The 19,356-nt window shown below is 41.1% G+C and overlaps 1 protein-coding gene across 4 annotated transcripts in view; it reads right to left on the bottom strand.

The window, feature by feature from the left end:
• The window catches only part of Alg3 (Alg3, alpha-1,3- mannosyltransferase), a 314,859-nt gene that overhangs the window by 176,107 nt on the left and 119,396 nt on the right, over positions 1-19,356 (bottom strand). For all 4 annotated transcript variants that reach the window (XM_067081280.1, XM_067081281.1, XM_067081282.1 and 1 more), the window contains 2 exons: positions 4,709-4,819; positions 3,628-3,764 (listed from right to left, as the gene is read on the bottom strand). In XM_067081280.1, the coding sequence (XP_066937381.1) occupies positions 3,628-3,764; positions 4,709-4,819 (248 nt within the window). The remainder of the gene's footprint in view (positions 1-3,627; positions 3,765-4,708; positions 4,820-19,356) is intronic.

Here is a 19,356-nt window from a genome sequence, read left to right on the forward strand (position 1 = left end):
CTGTCACTGTTTCCTTCCACCCCTTCCTAAGGTTCCAGATCGGGAAAGGTACGTACAGATTCAAAGTCATGCCCTTTGGGCTAAACATTGCCTGAATTTTTTACAAAATCAGCAACGGTATTTGTTCGAGAACTCAAAAAGGAATACAACTAATAGCCTACCTAGAAAACTGGTGGTTGATCTGGAGGCCCACAAGAAACGAGTGCTTGAAAAACCTAAGCACAATGGTCAGCAGACTATAGTCAAAAGGTTTTATAATAAATTTGAAAAAAATCATACCTCATGCCCAGCAGACACTTTCAGTGGCTGGGACTGTGTTGGGATACTCTTCATGATCTGTTGTCTCACCCCATCATACTCAAAACAGAATAACGCAAGTCCTCAAAAGGTTCTTTGCACAGCCCAGAGTTTCCAGATGGCAACTAGAACGTATGATGGGCCTGCTGCAGTTCACATCAGCAATAGATCCAATACTCAGATTGCAACTAAAAATGTTAACAAATTCTAGCTGTCGCATGCAACAAAAAAATGCAAAACAAACCTCATCAAAAGATTAAAAAAGTTGGGGAGATACTTCGGCCTTGGAGCTGGAAGGAATCTCTGGCGAAACAGGTCACCCTGACTCCTCTGTCTATATGAGTGACAATACACACAGATGCCTTGTTGACAGGTTGGGCCAGCAGGACCAGACCCACCTGGTGTCTGGCCACTGGGTGCCACCAGAGTCAACCTGAAATTCAGGGTGATCAAAGCCTGTTGATCACCTGCTGAAACAGATAAAAAGGGAGAGGAAGGCATCAGCTTCTAAAATGACCCATGGGTGCTGGAAAAATGTTCTCCATCACAACCCACAGTCCAGCACAAAATGAGCTGTACTCCGGTAACTTCTGTCGTACCAGTTACAGAGAGCTCATGCTGGGACTCCCCATAATTTGGAAGGTCTTTGCAATATCTTGGTGTAGGAGGTCTGTCCCTCTTGGTGTAGGGACTCTGTCCCTATCAGCAGACTCTGGTGACTGAGCTTGTCTGCCACCCTATCCAAGACCCTGGAATGTACCTGGCTGACAGCTCCACTGAGTGTGCTACTGCCCACTCATGTACCTGCATAGTCAACCTTGCGGCTGGAAGGATACCAGTCCTCCCTGCTTGTTGAAGTATGCTGTTGCTGCACTGTAGTGTTGTTGCTCGTCAGCACCATAGAGTGGCCCACTATTTGGGCCCAAAACTCCTTGAGCTTCCGGCCACTGATGTGGAGGTGTCTGTCATTATGGTCCAACACTCCTGTACGAACATTCTTTCAAGTGTGCGATCTATACCTAGCATACAGTAAACACCCCCGTATTCGCAGGGGATGTGTACCACATGCCCCCACGAATAGCTAAAATCCGCGAATACTTAAAACCCCTCTAAAAACACTTAGAACTGCCTATTTTGATAGTTTAAACACAAGAAAAACCCTCTACAAATGCTTATACCTGAGTATTTTAATAGTTTTATCACAAAAAGTGTATTTAGTCACGAAAATTATACGAAAATACAGTAAATAGTGAATATTTCTCAGTGAAAAATATCGCGAATGGGCAAATTTTCCGCGAATAATGGGTAGATACATTCCACAGAGAAATCCGTGAATACTTGAGTCCACAAATTGTGAGAACACGAATACAGGGGGTTTACTGTATGAAAGAGCATCTCGGGAGGGGGAGTTCCACTGGCACTCCTAAAGAGAAGTTTCTGTCATCTAGCTACCAAGCTAGCTCTCTCCTCACTTCATCCGACAGAGGAAGTTGAGAGAGAGGTGGGTTTCCTGACGGAGACCCATCCAACTTCATCCTCTGCAAGAGGGTGCTGAGATGAAGCCACCCCTGAGGAACCAAATCTACAATGGTGACAGGTGAACCAGAACGTCATGTCACTGCTGAGCGGGTTGTTCCTGCCATGACAGGAACTTCTGCACTGTGGGAGGACCGATGGGTAGGTACTGAGCATACACATCCCTCAAGCCCCTGAACAGCAAGAAGTCGCCCTTCTGATCGAATGGAGAACAGAACGGACTGTTCCATCTATGGCCGGTTCTAGTGAATGAACTGTGTCAGTTGGAAGAGGGGTAGAAGACTCCCACATCACCTTCACCTCTTCCCACAGGGTGAGGTCCTTCCGTGAGCCAGGAACGAACATTCGGAACCGGACCAGAAAGAGCCCTGGTGGGGTTTGCTTCTGCATGATGTTTAACTGAAATTCATGTCCTGTCCCATAAGATAATTCAGGCAGAAAACTAACAGAATAATGGGCTGTCTAATCCAAATTTTACTGCAAAGATATGTACAATTTGCTTTCAGTCTTAGGTTTTGTCTTCTCTTATTATACCCTATTTAACATGATAACCAAGAAATGAAGAAGACATTTTCCTGTGTCCTGTCACAGTCATGAGGGAATATTGTAGGAGGATGAAGGATTTTAAAATTGATGGCTCTCATTCGTTTTTACCACATGGCACAGTCAGGAAAGAGGTACTGTAACTAAAAATATGACACCCTTTTGGCTGGGACACGTTATTATACTGGATTAAAACACTTCTCAGGAACAACTTTCCCAAAAGGATGGTTGGTTAAGGATCATAAAACTGAAGCTGTTTCAGTTTCTGTCTTCAAAAAGAAATCCTGATTTTAACTATCTTAGAAACTGCATTTTGAAATCTTCATTAACCTTCTGAATTCTGTTTATGTAATCTGACCAACACATCTCTTCATGTTTCTTGTATGGGTCCATTAGGGCATCAACTAGAAAAGGAGGGATTTAACTAACATTTTAATCCCCATACATATTCCTTTCCTACCTGACTGGCACAGTAATCTGGGGGCAATAGCTGTTACATCTTGATGGTTGCAAGTGTTGAATCTTTGCTTGTCCAACCCATGGACAAGCCAATGCAACCCAAATGTTCACTAATTAGGTTCTATTTCAATTCATAAGTACTTGCAGGTCCTGGCTTTTTTTATCCAATAGGGTAACAGGTATGGAAGCCTTCCCACCTAAATTACAGATAGATAAACACAATATAATTTTTTGGAGCAAAATATATTTGTTCAATGCAAACCAGTTATAGTAATTTACAAGAACTGGTCAACACCTGACACCTCTGTTCCTTGTAAATGGCCCAGACAACACACAAATGATTGTAAGTAACCTGAGAACCTGTGGAATCCAAATATATATATTGTACTCAACCAAGTGGAGCTGGAAGGGTTTTTCTTCTGCCAAATGTCTGAAATGTTTACACTGATGCATAAGAGACTAATGTATAGTAATGTGTTTGCACTGAAAAATTTGATTTCTTTTTAACAAATTATACCTCGTGTATCTTAATGTCATTAATTTGTAATACTTCTGTAATATAAATTAATAATGAAAAAATACAAACCCAGAATGTGACATCTTATACTTTCAATGATGATAATATACTAATGAGAAAAATGTGATGGTGAGACACTAACGCTTCTGGTCAGAAGCTGAAAGGGCCCACAACTGAGACTACTGCATTGAATTCTGTACTCAGAAATTAAGAGGATGGGAGGGAGTATATTTCCTTTCCCACAACAAGGCTAACAGGTATACTGTATATTTTACCTTTTTACTCTTATGAAATATCCTGAAGATAAGAATTAATGTAACGATATAGAATGCTGCAAATATATACTGTGCCAGCCGAATGTTGGTTCCATTACTGGTGATGTAATATAATGCCATAAATATGTACACAAAACCTGCAAAGAATAAAATACACCATAAATAGCATTTAGTTAAGATCATAAAATAAATTTTATATGATTAAACCAATGTAATACTATATGCAAAGTTCTCCTTGTCAACAGCTGAATATAATGATTACACAAAATTCTACATTTGATGATTAATACAAGCCACTGCTTTGCAAGAGTGACTACTTTGGTATTTTGAAGAAAGCAATTCAACTTTCAAAAATGCTGTTACATTAAGTCACAGGCAGACTAAGATAAATAAATGGCCTCCACAATACCAATGGTCATCAAACAACAAACTTCATGGAAAACAAGTTACTATACATATTTTCTTGATGAAAGGCTATCATTCATAAACATATTCACACAAGTACATTCTATAAAAGTAATTAGATAATTTACTAAAATACACTGCTTCATGGAACTGTAAATAAAATTTAAATAACAAAATACTGGCAATGATTTAAAAAAAGATTCTGTCTTATAAAGAAATCTGGCTCTAACATACCAAACACTGGCATGAACAGAATTTCCACTTTAAGTATAAAGGAAAGAATATGACTGCCATACCCATCTCAACAACACAGAGGCACCACTATACCATTTTCTCCAACAACTTGCATATACAACTTGGTAAAGAGATAGGTCTACAATTATTTACATTTTACTATGATCTTTTCCAGGTTTGGGTATAGGAATTATTGTCGCATTTCACCATTCATCTGGAAACAAGTTGCAAAGCCATCAATGATTGTAAAATTTTAATAAGAATGATTTTGTCAAAGTTTAAAGAATCTGCATAATATCCTGTGAACCCTTTTCAGTCTAAGTTTTCTATTTCCTTTAAAAATTTGGTGGTGCCAATAAATCTAAGCAAAGACATACTGATCATTAAAAAATAAGATAAAATAAATGACCAACAATGAAGCATTGTCAAACATTCAACTTACCAGCAGGATAGACTAAAGGTCCAGTATCACCCTTCAGATTAGTGTAATCCCAGGTGCCATTTACAACCCCTTCTACTTCTTGCATATATGCTATCCAGTCAATTTCAGTGTCTGAAAAAAAAAATAAAATAAAAAGAACAATTATGTGCCTTTAATACATCCAAATGTAGAAACTCCATAAAAACACAAAATTACAAATTTGTCAATTTCCATTTTTCCTAGGTATGCAAACCAGAGCTTTTTATGCAGGAGAGAGTTGTTCATCAGCAGCAACCTGGATCTGGTTGTAGAAATTTGGTAACTGGTGGTCAGTCAGTGAGTGGGGGAGGGGGGGGAACCTACTCACCTGCCGTCAAAAGCAATTCTCCCTTCGGCATCATGGACTAAGTTGGGTGGACAAACTGGGAGTAAGATACAAGGTCTGGTTTTTATACTAATGAAAATAGCAAATTTTTAAAGCAATTTGTATTTTTCCTAACATACAAAGCAGAATTCTTTACAAAGGACTCAGCTTGTGAACGTGAGCTAGAATGGCCGCTTAACTTTCAAACAAGGTTGTTAACTACTGACAGTAGGGGGAGCCCTGCCCTCTTGCTGGTCTGCACTCCACTTTGCCTTTTGGCCCAGATATCAGAATGAGGGGTGGCTGAGGTGGGACATAAATGTGAAGAACTCAGGTTTGAATGTTAGGAAAAATACAAATTACTTTAAAAATTTCCTATTTGTTCCTACACAAACACAAACTCTCATTCTTTACATAAGAGACTTGTCCACTCTGGGGGAGTGTGGGTAAATCTCTGAACTGACTGATAGTTCTTCTCACATGGGAATACCTTCCTGGTCTGGTAGAGCTGAGGAAGGAATCCCTGCACCTCTAGCTTGTTGAACATGAAGGATGTTGCAACTGCTAAACTTCTAGGTATTAAGTAATGAGTTTGTGTCATTATTCCACCAAAGGCTTGGATGAACCCAATAGTGTCAGAGACAATTAAACCAACAGGTTTGTTTCCTTATCAATCCTTCTCTACCCTAAAGAGAGGGGGTACACACATCTAACAATCTACAAAAAGATAAAAGACTGTGCTCCTGTTGTGCTGACTCACCTGTCCAGTGCATGATGGCTCACTACCTACCTCTCTGCCCTAAGAGAGAGAAAGGTAAAAGTCACTCACACACAGTCTCTATTGCTTACTGAAAACCCTAGGTGAGATGCTACTAGTCCCCTTTGGGGAGCCGGATAAGCTAAACAAATTGTTGGGCAGCCACCAAAGGACCCAAGGAACACGTCCAAGGACTTGTGGGTAACGTCCCAAAGGCAGAATGATATGAATGTGGTCTAGCAGGACTACACCCCTGTTCGTAACACCTGTTGAACCGATAGGTCCTTCTGGAATGTGAGGAAGAGGGTAATGCCCCTAACCTCGTGAGCTCTTGCCCGGACTGTGATCCCGTCTACCTTGTCAGAAGATTACAATACTCCCATTTGATTGTCCCATAAAACCATTAAGAGATAATTTTCTTGGACACTTCTTTCTTGGTCAAGCTGCAACTAATGAAGAGGTGTCAACACTCAGGCCTGAGATGCTGAGTTCTCCCAAGTTAGTAACGAAGCACCCTAATCGGAAAAACTAGCATCTCGTCTTGATCATAACCTTCAAAGTTCTCTAGGGAGGGGATTGAAAATGACTCTGATAAGGTGTCGGGGGTCGACAGATTCTGAGTCTTCGCTACAAATTCTGAAACAAACCCGAACATAACATCCCCATCCCCTTGAGTACTTAACATCAAAGGAAAGGCCATGAGGCTTGCCTACTCTCTTTGTCAAAACCAAGCAAAAAAACAGTCTTAAAGGTCAGATCCCTGTCTGATGACTCTCTCAATGGCTCATATGGTGCACGAACCAGGCTCCTCAACACAAGAGTCACATCCCACTCAGGGGACCTGAGTTCCCTGGGTGGGGAAGGCTGCTCAAAGCTTCTCAAAAGCATAGCGATCCCCCACATCTCCACAAGAACGAGAGATCTACCCCTTCAACCAAAGGACATGGCCAAATGCAGCTCTATAGCCCTTGATGGCCAAAACTGAGAAGTTCTCTTGGCGAAGATAGACAAGAAAATCAGGTACAGTACCTGCTGAAGAGAAGCTCTGACTAGAGAGATATCCCAATGAAGATACCAATCACAGAAGATGGCTCATTTCCCCTGGTACACAGCCACTGAGGATTTTTGCAGGTATCCAGACACCTTCACTGTGCAGCCAGAAAACCCTGTCACTACACAAGAGACGCTGGAAAACGCTGGATAGTCTCCAAGCGTGAAGTGCCAGCCTTTCCACTGCCTGGTAATACCTCTCTATGTGCAGCTGGCAAAGCAAATTGTGCCATGGGGGAATCTTGGGGACTTGGATGGCATAGCTAGCAGGTCCAGATACTACTTGGCATGTGGCCACTTGGGAGCCACCAGAGTCAGCTTGAGTTTTGCGGTGATCATGACCCTGTTGATCACCTAATAAATCAGACAGAACGTAGGGAAGGCATATCCTTTAGATTGTTTAAAGGGTCTTCTATCGCTGCCCAAGGGTCTGGTATGACTGAGCACGACATTGTAACTTCCCGTTGTACCGGGCTGCAAAAGGATCTATCATTGGAAGGCCCCAAAGATCAAAAAACCTCTCTGCAATGTCTTGGTGTTGGGACCATTCCATCCATATCACCTGACTCTCTGATTAAGCTTGTCTTCCACTACATTCCAAGACCCTATAATGTACAGTTCCGGACAGTTCTGCCAGATCCAGTTTCCCAAGCAAGACAGGTTTGTAGCAGGATTTGTCTTGGTAGCCCTGATGTGAAAGATAAAAGGGAAAGGAGCTTTGGGTTGGGGGTGAAGGTGTGTGGCCACTTAAGTTATTGCCTACCAACATAACGATAGAGGGACCGATTCCATATCAACTGAATACAAGTGGATTATACCTAGTTTGAGCAGGGCATTAAATTATGCCATACCCTACTTCGAGCATGTAGTTTATTAAACTGCCAATATCACAAACAACTTAAAAAAAATTTTGTAATTAATCTCGTTTTTGACAAATCAGTAACTGTGTTCAGCTTTGCTTGCACTCTCACTCTCTCTCCCTATAGATATACACAGTAAACAGCCCGTATTTGCGGGGATGCATACCAGACCCCCACAAATATTTAAAAATCTGCAAATAGTTAACACCTGCCTCTAAAAACACTTATAACTGCCTATCTTGAAAGTTCAAATACCAAATGTATACTTAAAGTATCATCCTGCATCAAATATACCTTAAATTATTATCCTATTACTGTATTAATCTTTGAAATATTATTAATATCATATCAAAGTCACCCTAAACATTTTACCCTTAATACACACAGCCATTACAGTTCGTTCAGGTTGTCCCAGGTCCCTCAGTGTGAAGCACCTCTCATGACTACCAGAGAATTGCTAATGCACATTCCGGTATATTTTGAATCTTCCAATCTTGGATGGTCTGGGATGCAGCTTAGATATTTGTCAAGCTTATTCTTAAGCACATCTACGCTCACTCCTAATAAGTTCCTCAGATGAGCTGGTATCACACTGGATAGACGTTGCATTATCGATGCTGGTGCGTGGTGGATTAATGTCCTGTGTGCTTAGTTTTCCTGGTATAGTTTTGGGCACTATTAATCTACCTCTGCTTGCTCTTTCTGATATTTTTAGCTCCATGATGTTTTTGGTAATTCCTTCTATCTGTTTCCATGCCTGTATTATCATGTAGCGTTCTCTTCTCCTTTCGAGACTATATAAATTTAAGAATTGTAGTCTTTCCCAGCAGTCAAGTTCCTTAACGTCTTCTATTCTAGCTGTAAAGGACCTTCGTACACTCTCTATTTGTCCAATATCCTTTTGGTAATGTGGGTACCATATTATATTGCAATATTCAAGTGGACTACGTACATACGTTCTATAAAGCACAATCATGTGTTCAGCTTTTCTTGTTTTGAAGTGCCGGAACAACATTCCCATTTTTGCTTTGCATTTTGCCAATAGTAGTGCTATTTGATCATTGCATAACATATTCCTATTCAACATCACACCAAGCTCTTAAACTGCTTCCTTATTTGTGACTGTCTCATTATTAGGTCCTCTATATGCATATAGCATTCCTTCTTTATCACCGTAATTTATTGATTCAAATTTATCAGAGTTAAATACCAACCTATTTACCTCTGCCCATTCATATACTTTGTTTAGGTCTCTTTGTAGCAAGTTCCTATCTTCATCACAAGTAATTCCTCTACTTATTCTTGTGTCACCAGCGAAACTTCTCACTACCGAGTCCTTAACCCTTTAACGCCGAAGCCCTATTTACAAAAACGTCTCCCGTATGCCGGCGGCGTTCGGTGAGTTAAGCGCCAGCGGAAAAAAGTTTTTTCAAAAAAATCACAGCACGCTTAGTTTTTAAGATTAAGAGTTCATTTTTGGCTCATTTTTTTGTCATTGCCTGAAGTTTAGTATGCGACCATCAGAAATGAAAAAATATCATTATCATATATAAATATTGGAATATATGACAGCGTAAAAAAACCCCTTATATAATTGTATACAAATCGCACTGTACGCAAAACGGTTAAAGCTAATGAGTTAATTTTTTTTAGTTGTATTGTACACTAAATTGCAATGATTTTGGTATATAACAAATTTTAAAACAATCAAAGCAACACAGAGAAAATATTATCACAAAATGATGCATGAATTAAGTAACGCTGCGGACGTAAAAAATGTTTTTTTAAAATTCACCATAAATCGAAATATTGTGCTAGAGACTTCCTGTTTGTTGAAAAATGAAGCTAATTGATTGAATATTACTAGAATGTAAGTGTTTTAGCTTACAATTGCAGTTTTTCGACTATTTCGGTCGAGTTAAAGTTGACCGAAGACGAATTTTTTTCTATTTATCGTGATTTATATGGAAATATTTCAAAATTGATAAAAGCTACAACAATGAGTTATTTTTTGTTGAATTGTACATGAAATTGCGCACATTTTCATATATAAAACTTTATGTAACGACTAATATAAAGTGGTGCAAATATTACGACAACGAGACGAAAGAATTTCTGAGATGTTCGGCCGAGTTACCGCACAGACGTAAGGAAAATGTTTTTTTAAAAAATTCACCATAAATCGAAATATTGTGCTAGAGACTTCCAATTTATTGCAAAATGAAGTTAAACGATTGAATATTACTAGAATGTAAGAGTTTTAGCTTACAATTGCGTTTTTTTACCATTACGGTTGAGTTAAAGTTGACCGAAGGTTGAAATTTTGGCAGTTATCGTGATTTATGTGAAAATATTTCAAAACTGATAAAAAGCTACAACCATGAGCTATTTTCTGTTGTATTCTACATGAAATTGCACACATTTTCATATATAAAAGTTTATGTAACGACTAATGTAAAACGATGCAAACATTACGACAACATGACGAAAGAATTTCGAGATGTTCGGCCGAGTTACAGCGCAACAGACGTAAGGAAAAAATTTTTTCAGAAATTCACCATAAATCGAAATATTGTGCTAGAGACTTCCAGTTTATTGCAAAATGAAGGTACATGATTGAATATTACTAGAATGTAAGAGTTTTAGCTTATAATTGCGTTTTTCTACCATTTCGGTCGAGTTAAAGTTGACCAAAGCTTGAAATTTTGGCAGTTATCGTGATTTATATGAAAATATTTCAAAACTGATAAAAGCTACAACCATGAGTTATTTTCTGTTGTATTCTACATGAAATTGCACACATTTCCATATATAAAACTTTATGTAACGACTAATATAAAACAGTGCAAACATTACGACAACGTGTTACGAAAGAAGAAATATTGTGCGCGTTTATTGCAAAATGAAGGTACATGATTGAAAAAGTTTTTTTAGCAAAAATTCACCATAAATTGAAATATTGATAAAAGCTAGAGACTTCCAATTGTTTTCAAATAAAACTGAACGACTAATATAAACAGTGAAACATTGAATATTACTAGATTTCTGTGTAAGAGTTTTTTCAAAATTCAATAAATTGAAATATTGTGCAAGAGACTTCCAATTTTTGAAGGTAAATGATTGAATACTATATCGTAAGAGTTTTAGCTTACAATTGCGTTTTTTTACCATTTTGGTCGAGTTAAAGTTGACCGAAGGTTGAAATTTTGGCAGTTATCATGGTTCATATGAAAATATTTCAAAACTGATAAAAGCTATAACCATGGGTTGTATTTTGCTGTATTGTACATGAAATTGCGCACATTTTCATATATAAAACTTTATGTAACGGCTAATATAGAACAGTGCAAAAATTACGACAAAATGACGAAAGAATTTATGAAATTTTCGGCTGAGTTACAGCCTGTGCGTAAGAAAAAAGTTTTTTCAAAAATTCACCATAAATTGAAATATTGTGCTAGAGACTTCCAATTTGTTGCAAAACGAAGGTACATGATTGAATATTACTAGAATGTAAGAGTTTTAGCTTACAATTGTGTTTTCGACCATTTCGGTCGAGTCAAAGTTGACCAAAGGTTGAAATTTTTTGTAGTCGACGTACGGTACGTCCACTCGGCATCCAACAGACAATTTTAGTCGATGTATGATATGTCCAATAGGCGTTTAAGGGTTAACATTACTGTCTATGTCTGTGATCATAATAACAAACAGCAATGCAGCTAAGACCGTATCTTGTGGCACACCGGATATTACCTTAGCTTCATCCGATTTCTCGTCGTTTGCAATCACTATCTGTTATCTGTTTTGCAAAAATTCTTTTATCCATCTTCCTACTTTGTCCACAATATTATGTTTTTTTTTTTTTTTTGCTAATATATTAAGGTCTACCTTGTCAAAAGCTTTTGCAAAGTCTAGGTAAACCACATCTGTATCTTTTTCCTTTATCATATTTTTATATATGTTTTCATGGTGGACTAACAGTTGGTATTGTGTACTTTTTCCGCGTACAAAACCATGTTGTCCTATATTAAACAAACTATTTTTCATTGAATGTTTCATTATATTTTTCTTCATCACCCTTTCATAATATGAGATGTCAGACTCACAGGCCTATAATTACTTGCCTCTAGTCTTGATCCACTTTTGAAAATAAGGGTAATACGAGTACTGTATATGCTAATTTATGCTCATCATAAATCTAGCTTGTATCTACACTTTGTCCTAAAATATTGCAAGCGGCTTTGCGATTGAATGAACCACTTTCTTTAACAAAATGGCAGGGATGCCATCTGGTCCAGCTGCTGATCCATTTTTAATTTCATTAATGGCCTGCACAATATCGGCTTCATTAATATCTATGTCCAATAAATATTCACTATTTTCATCTCTTATTTCTGTATCATTATCTTCATTATCAATTCTAGGTGTAAATTCACTCTTATATCTTTCTGCTAATATGTTACATATTTCCTTTCTTTCATTCGTTAATCGCCCTTCAATTCTTAGAGGGCCTATTTCTACTCTTTTATTCATCTTTCTTGCATATGAGTAAAAAATTTTGTGGTTTTGCTTGATATTTTGTAGGATCTTTTCTTCTAGGTCCCGTTTTTCATTTTCTTTTGACTGTACTGTATAATCTTTTGTTTTGCATTTTCTATCTTCTTTTTTAGTTCCATCACTTTCCATGCATTCTGTTCTTTTGCAAGAATTTTTTTCCACTTTCTCATTTTCTGGAACAGGATCCTTCTGTCTCTTGGTATGCGTGACTGATGTTTACTCTTCTTCTTTGGTATATATTTATCCACTATTTTCTCTAATATTTTATATAATATTTCCATATTTACCTGTATATTATCATTTGTGAATATGTTTTCCCAGTCTTTGTTTCATTCTTCATTTATTTCTGAAAATGTTATATTCTTACTATAGAAATTGTATTTTCCATATCCTTCCCATTTTTTCATCTCTTGCTTATCTCTGTTTTCACTTGCTTTGGAATGGACTGTTAATTCTATGGCATTATGGTCTGAAATACTTGTATTATATACTATTATATCTTTAACATAATTCACGTCGTTCACAAATACTAGGTCTAAAATATTATCCTTTCTTGTTGGCAGGTGATTTATTTGCTGGATGTTATGTTCCAGTAGCATATCTAATAGCTTTTCAAATTGCCTCTTATCTTCTGCGCTACTATTACTCTCTTTTTTATATGTATAAATACAACCACAATCTCCTATTCGTTCTTTCCAATCTACAAAAGGAAAGTTAAAGTCTCCGGATAGGAGTATATTCCATTCTTTGTGATTTCTATATATATCATCTATTTTGTCTATTATTATGTCAAACTCTTTAGTATTAGGGGTTCTGTATATTACGATGTTTACTAATTTTTCAAATTCAAATTCTACCACTATTAATTCACATTCTGTGTTACTATATTTCTCACAGATTTTTCCTTGATTTACGTCTCTCCTATATATCGTGGTTCCCCGTTGATTCCTGTTTTTTCTATCTGATCTATAAGTTTGGAAACCCTTTATTTGATCATCATTACCAGTCTCTTGGGAGTATCAGGTTTCACTTATATCGTTATATCTATATTTTCAGTTTGGGTTAGTTCTTCTAAGAACTCTATTTTTTCTGAGCTACTCAAACTAAACCTCTGATTCATCATTTATGGTTTTCGTTATCCCCATTATCTAATATTGTAATGATAAGGATTTTCTGGGTTTTCCGACCTGTGTCACTCCGGTGAAAATAACTAGCACTTATTTCTAGGTAAAGCTATTGCTAAATATACTAGAGAAAAGCTAAAGCTAAGCCGGAGTTATTACCTCAAAGTAGCTCCATGAAATGGAGTCGTATGAGAAAGCGTGATTGTCACAATCACAGGCCTCCCACTCTGTAAACATTCCTAATGTCAAAAGTCCCACCCAGTGAGTCAGCACAAACCCCCGCACCACTCGTGACTCTAAATAAACCGCGCCACCACATTCCCACTTTTAGTCGCGCTCGCTTGTCCTGTTTGTGTGTGCCTTCTTGTAACCCTAAATTTGGTTCTACTATGGCATCCTCCCAGGATTCTTCACTCCAAGCTGAGTACCATCTCTCTGTTTTCTATTTTAGGCGGTAGAGGCCTTATTTCCCTCTCTAATTCAATAATTAGGGGATTTATACGCTCTCTTCCACCTTCTCCCGCCCATGACCTTCAGTCTCGTGCGGATTTTTATGTCGGGCTTCGCTCCTTCATTTTCTTATTGTTGTGCCTTTTTGCTTATCCTATATTCAATGGGCATTTTTTATTAAGTTGTTTTATTACCCTTCTGGGAAGTTCGTCCTTTGTCGTTTAGGCTACGAGTTTTCTCGCGCCTATCCGATCCTTAATAATTTATATGTGTTGTGTTTGGACCCTCACTTCCTCCAGTGTTTGGGTATATTATTTGAGATGATACAATTATGCTTATTGGGTTTAATTTTAGCCTAGCGCATGGATGTCTTTGATATTTTCGGATAATATCCTTTGTTTTTTAATCTGGAAGGTCGGCCATTTTCCCTCCGCGCTCATATCGCTGGGTTTGGTCCTCCTTCTACATATGTCCTTAAGTGATTATCTGAATTATTGAATTATTTAGTTTAGATAGGTTAACTTTAGGCTAGTCGGTAGATAATTTTCTCCTTTGCTTCTCCGTCAGCCAGTCAAGTTGTGTTAGGTTAGCCTAGGATTAGGTTATATGCCTCTTCCTCTTGGGAGGGAAGGTTAGTGTGTGTAGGAGGGTTCATGATTGAGCTTCTCAGGTGGGCGCTTGGTTAGAAGTCACATGCGCCTTCTCCCTCCTGTTTCTGCCCCTTCCGCTAGGACTGTTGGAGTCCTAACAAGGTTAAGCTGGAATAGCGAGGTATCTCGCAGAAGCCTACCGTCCGAATCCACACCTTCGGTTATTCTCCATCCTCATGTATACACCTCCCTCTCCTACTCCCCTTTACTCCTTTCCCCCATCTCTCACTCCCCCTTGGTTCGCTCATATACTATGTTAACTTCACTAAGGCCCGGGAGCTTTACTCCTGTCCCTACGCTTATAGCCTATATCCCCTTCCTCTGCACTGATTGGTTTGTTCTCTCGCTACCGGGTTCCGACCTACCCGGTCACATCTCGGTCGACCTCAGTTGGGGACCGTGCTCCCACACCCTGTTTCCCATTCCTTACCTTCTTTGCTTTTTTTGGCCTTTTTGAGAGTCCCCCCACCCTCTCCTCTCTTAGTATCATCTGCATGTTCGTCTTCGACAGAAGGGAGAAGGTTGATCTCATGGCGCCTCGGGAGTGCTTACTCACCCCTGGTCGCTGCTATGGGTCCTCTCTCATGGCTCATACCACTCCCCCTCCTTCTCCTAGTGTCAGTGCTGCCCTTTTTCACTCCCAATTCGAAAGTGTTTCTCCAGAACGTCATCCAGGGGGGGAAATTCTGTGTTCATGTTGCCAGTTAGAGTTTCCCACCTGACTGTCTCTGTCATTCACACGCCCATGACATTTACCTTCTCGTTTCTATTCATTTAGAACACCTATGGTTCCTTAGTATCTACCCACGACTAGCTATCTTTGTGTTTTTCTCTGCTAGGTAGTCGGGCGTTTGTCGCCTTTCCACTCCGTGGGTATTGTGTTTGGTCGGACGGTGCTCACTACCTCTCCACGGCCACCGTGATGAGTACAGGACTCCTCTGCTCAAGCAGAAATATCCACTTATAGCTGATCTTTCCCTAGTATGCATACATATTATATACATATTATATATTATATTTATATATATACACTATCCTTTTGGGACTTCCTGTCGCCCGATTAACCTCGTGGTCCTTTAGGTTGTTGATCTTGCATGCTCCAGTAGGCCCTTCACCTTCCGGTACACTCCGCGGGACCTACGTGGATAACTGTTTATTATATATATATATACATTTATTTATTACCTTTTTGTATTTTAACTTATCCTTTGGGACTCTTCCTGTCGTTCGATTAACTCCGTGGTCCTTTAGGTTGTTGATCTTGCATGTTCCAGTAGGCTCCTTTAACCTCCTGCACGCTTCCGTGGACCTACCTGATAACTGTTTATTATCCTAAGACACTGCCCGCACTCTACTCCGCAGCCCTATCAGCATACTATATACCCGCCAACTTACAGATGGTGCGCTGTCAGAGCAGGGGTGCACCGCTGTGCTTCATCAAGCCAGCGGACATGAGGTGTGCAGGTCCCACTCCGGGTGTGCTGTCCACGTAGGGGACCTGATCGTCTGACACCCTGATGGTTGTGAGGTGTGCTACGCCCTCTATGAGCAGGTTCTGATGAGTCGGTGTTAGTTTTTCCTTTCCGATTCATGTTTGCCTTCAGTTTTGTTCTATGGATAACTGAAAGATATTCTTTAGAGGCCCGGTCACCGACTTTCCTTTCTTTCCAGATTGACCGCAGCTCCGACTCTTCGATGTCGACCAAGACCTGGGTCACGCTCGAGGAACGCCGGGGCAGGAAACCCTACGCTTTGTCGAAGGATGTTTGTAACGTTCTCTTCCCCGGCGCCTGGATCTCAGCTTCAGTTGCGGACGAGGTAGCCGCCCCCTTGATCGCTGGGATCCAGGAGATGACGCAGCCCTCCCAGGAAGAAGTCGCTGCATGCTGAGTGGTTGCCGAGGATAACTGGCTTTAATCTGGACCTCGGGAACATGAACATTGACCTGGATCTGCAAGCAGGTAAGGGGGTAAGTGAGGCACTTGAATCACATTGCTTTAGCTCTCCTTCTACTGCTTCTTCCTTCCGAGGATTCGTAGTCCTCTGCCTTATGGACGGTGCAAGGTCTACCGTCCCTAAGGTTAAATCAGTTAAGAAAAGACCTTGTGTCCCAGAAAGTCCGCCTCTGGGTTCCTCAAGACGCCACGGCCCCCAGGCCGCATGCCGCCTACGAGCAAGGCCTCTACTTCTGGGAAGGGAGCACGGCCTAAACAAAGTAAAGAGGTTCCTCCTTCCTTTGATGCTGAAGCATTTGCCGAGCTTTTTATGAAGAAGTTCGACAAAAGAGTTGACGACAAGCTGTCGCAACTCTCGAGCCAACTGTCTTCCTCAAATGCTTCCGTGCTCTCCTTATCACAAGAGGTTAAGTCTCAAGGACTTAATCTCTGGATTCATGAGTGGCGGAGCGCCAACAGATTCTTCTCCGTCCCGACACCTCCAGCCTCCCTCCCCTTAGATAAAGGGAAACCCTGGCGCCTGACCCTATTTGCTCCCCAGCATGAGGGTACCCTTACTATCGAGGGCCTAGGCACCCGTAGGCTGGAGGAATTAGAATTCTTCCCTCCTAACCTGCAATCACCTTATGCAGGTTTTGCCAGGCTCACCGAGGAGGCATGGGTTCGGTCCGATAAGGTCCCCAAGGAAACTGTCATCTTCCCGAGGGACCAGGCCCAGTCGGCCCTACTACGGACTTTGTCGGAGTGGCAGGCGGAGAACACCAAACTCACCCCGGCCAAGGGTGCTTACGATGCCCTTCTGGGAGAAGTTCTTCCACCCCTTGCATCTCTCTAAAGTGGCTTCTCACGAACCAGGCTTGTATGGAGGGTAAGCTCCTTCCCATCTCCGGGAGACAGATCCCACCTCTTGTCTTACCTGAGATTCTCAGTTTCGTAGAGCCCCGACACTTCACGTTACCGACTGGACCCTGATCATGCTTAACCTCTTCAGCGAACAACCCCTAAGATCCCGAGTCGCTTCCTGAAGGCTGGAAGCTGAGTCTAAGGACAGACTTAGTAGGTCTCAAACTCTCTGACTTTAGCAGAGGCAACGCCAGTGGTATATAGCGTAAGACGCCATTTCAGGTGCTGACGAAATCTCTGAAGGAAGCCAGCAGGACCTGTATGACTTCATTAGTTCGTTGAACTGCCGAAACACATTCTTTCTGCAGCCACCAACAGGCTCATGAAAAGCTCCATCTGGGAGCTAATCTCTTCCCCAGGAAGAGGTTGATGCAGTCCTGGCTGAGGCAATCTAGCCACCAGAGTCTCCGCCTCCTGGGGCTTATCCCAAGAGAAAGCAGTTCGAGCTCCGCTGAACTCACCCCAAGCCCGGGAAGAAGTTCAAGAAATTTAAACGGCTCCCGACTCAGACTGTCTTGCAGGCTGTCCAGGTCCCCGTCCCTGGTCATCCCTCAACCTCTCAGTCCCAACCTCAACCTCAGTATGTGCTGGTCCAACCAGCCCATCAACCTCTCGCTGCTCCTTCATATAGCCTCCCAGTCAACACTTCATATGAAAGCCAGGGCGCATTTCTGTCAATTCAAACGCAAGGGGAACGAGCCAGAGGATACTCCGTAGAGAACACCCCGCCCTCCTCCAGAGGAAGGGGAGTAGACTCTCTCCCGCCCCAGTGAGATATCCCAGGTAGGCGGAGGTTATATCATTTTCGACATTCTCAGTGGAGCTTCAGCCCTGGGCACAGAGCATATCTCCAAAGGACTGGGGTGGAGCAGCAGAGGTCCTCCCAAAGTCAGGTTCCATCAATCACTGTCCAAGGCTCTGAAGGACTTTGTGAAAGATCTACATTAAAGAGGGCACAAAGAAAGCGAGGCATCTGAAATTTCAAGGCAGACTGTTCAGTGTCTCCAAAAGAAAGGTTCCAGTCAGCTAAGAGTAATTCTAGACTTGTCTCGTCTAAATTCCTACATCCACGCGACAAGCTCGCAATGCCATAATCTCGCAGGTTCGGGACCCTACTGCCCCCGTAGGAGCCAGAACTACCTCTATAGACCTTCAGACGCCTATTATCACGCTCCGACATATGAAGGTTCTTCCTTATCTGGGGTTCAGACTAGGAACCGCTATACCTGCTCAGGGTCATGCCATTCGGTCTCAATATAGCCCCCAGAATCTTCACTCAAACTGGCAGATACGGCAGTTCAGCAACCTCGGTCCAGGGGATCATGCTACGCATACCTAGACGCATTGGATTTCGTTTGGGCATCCAACGCCAACGAATGCCGAGCAACAGCCATAGTGAATCGGCTTTCTGGAATCACTGGCTTTCAAATAAACAGGAGAAATCCCGCTCTAGTTCCGAGAGTCGCTTTCAATGGTTAGGGATCCAGTGGGACCTGTGTGCACACATACTATCTCTTCCGCCGGCCAAACGGAGAGAAATAGCAAAGGCAACCAGACAGTTCCTCAAGAACAAGAAAGCTTCCCATCATACCCAAGAAAGAGTCTTAAGTTCTCTTCAGTTTGCTTCAGTGACGGATCTTCTTGAAATCCAAACTGAGACATAAACAGGGTATGGCGGAGCCGCAGCCAATGTCAGGTTCAGAGACAGCATTCTGATTCCGCCGGGATTTTTGAAAAAGAGACTCCGGCCCGACAACTCGTCAAGAGCTTATCGTCAGTACCCTTCGCTTCCTCCTCCGCATTAGTAATTCACACCGACGCCTTTGCCGGGTGGGGAGGATACTCAACACAAGAAGGTACAGGGACTTGGGTCCACCGTGTTCAGCCAGTTCCATATCAATGTCCTGGAAGCTATGGCAGTCTTTTCTAATCTCTGAAGAAACTGCGTCCAACAATCTGATTCATATAAGATTGTTCTGGACAGCGCAGTAGTAGTACA

Source organism: Macrobrachium rosenbergii, chromosome 37, assembly GCF_040412425.1.
Source record: "Macrobrachium rosenbergii isolate ZJJX-2024 chromosome 37, ASM4041242v1, whole genome shotgun sequence".
In the NCBI taxonomy this organism is placed as follows: Eukaryota; Metazoa; Arthropoda; class Malacostraca; order Decapoda; family Palaemonidae; genus Macrobrachium; species Macrobrachium rosenbergii.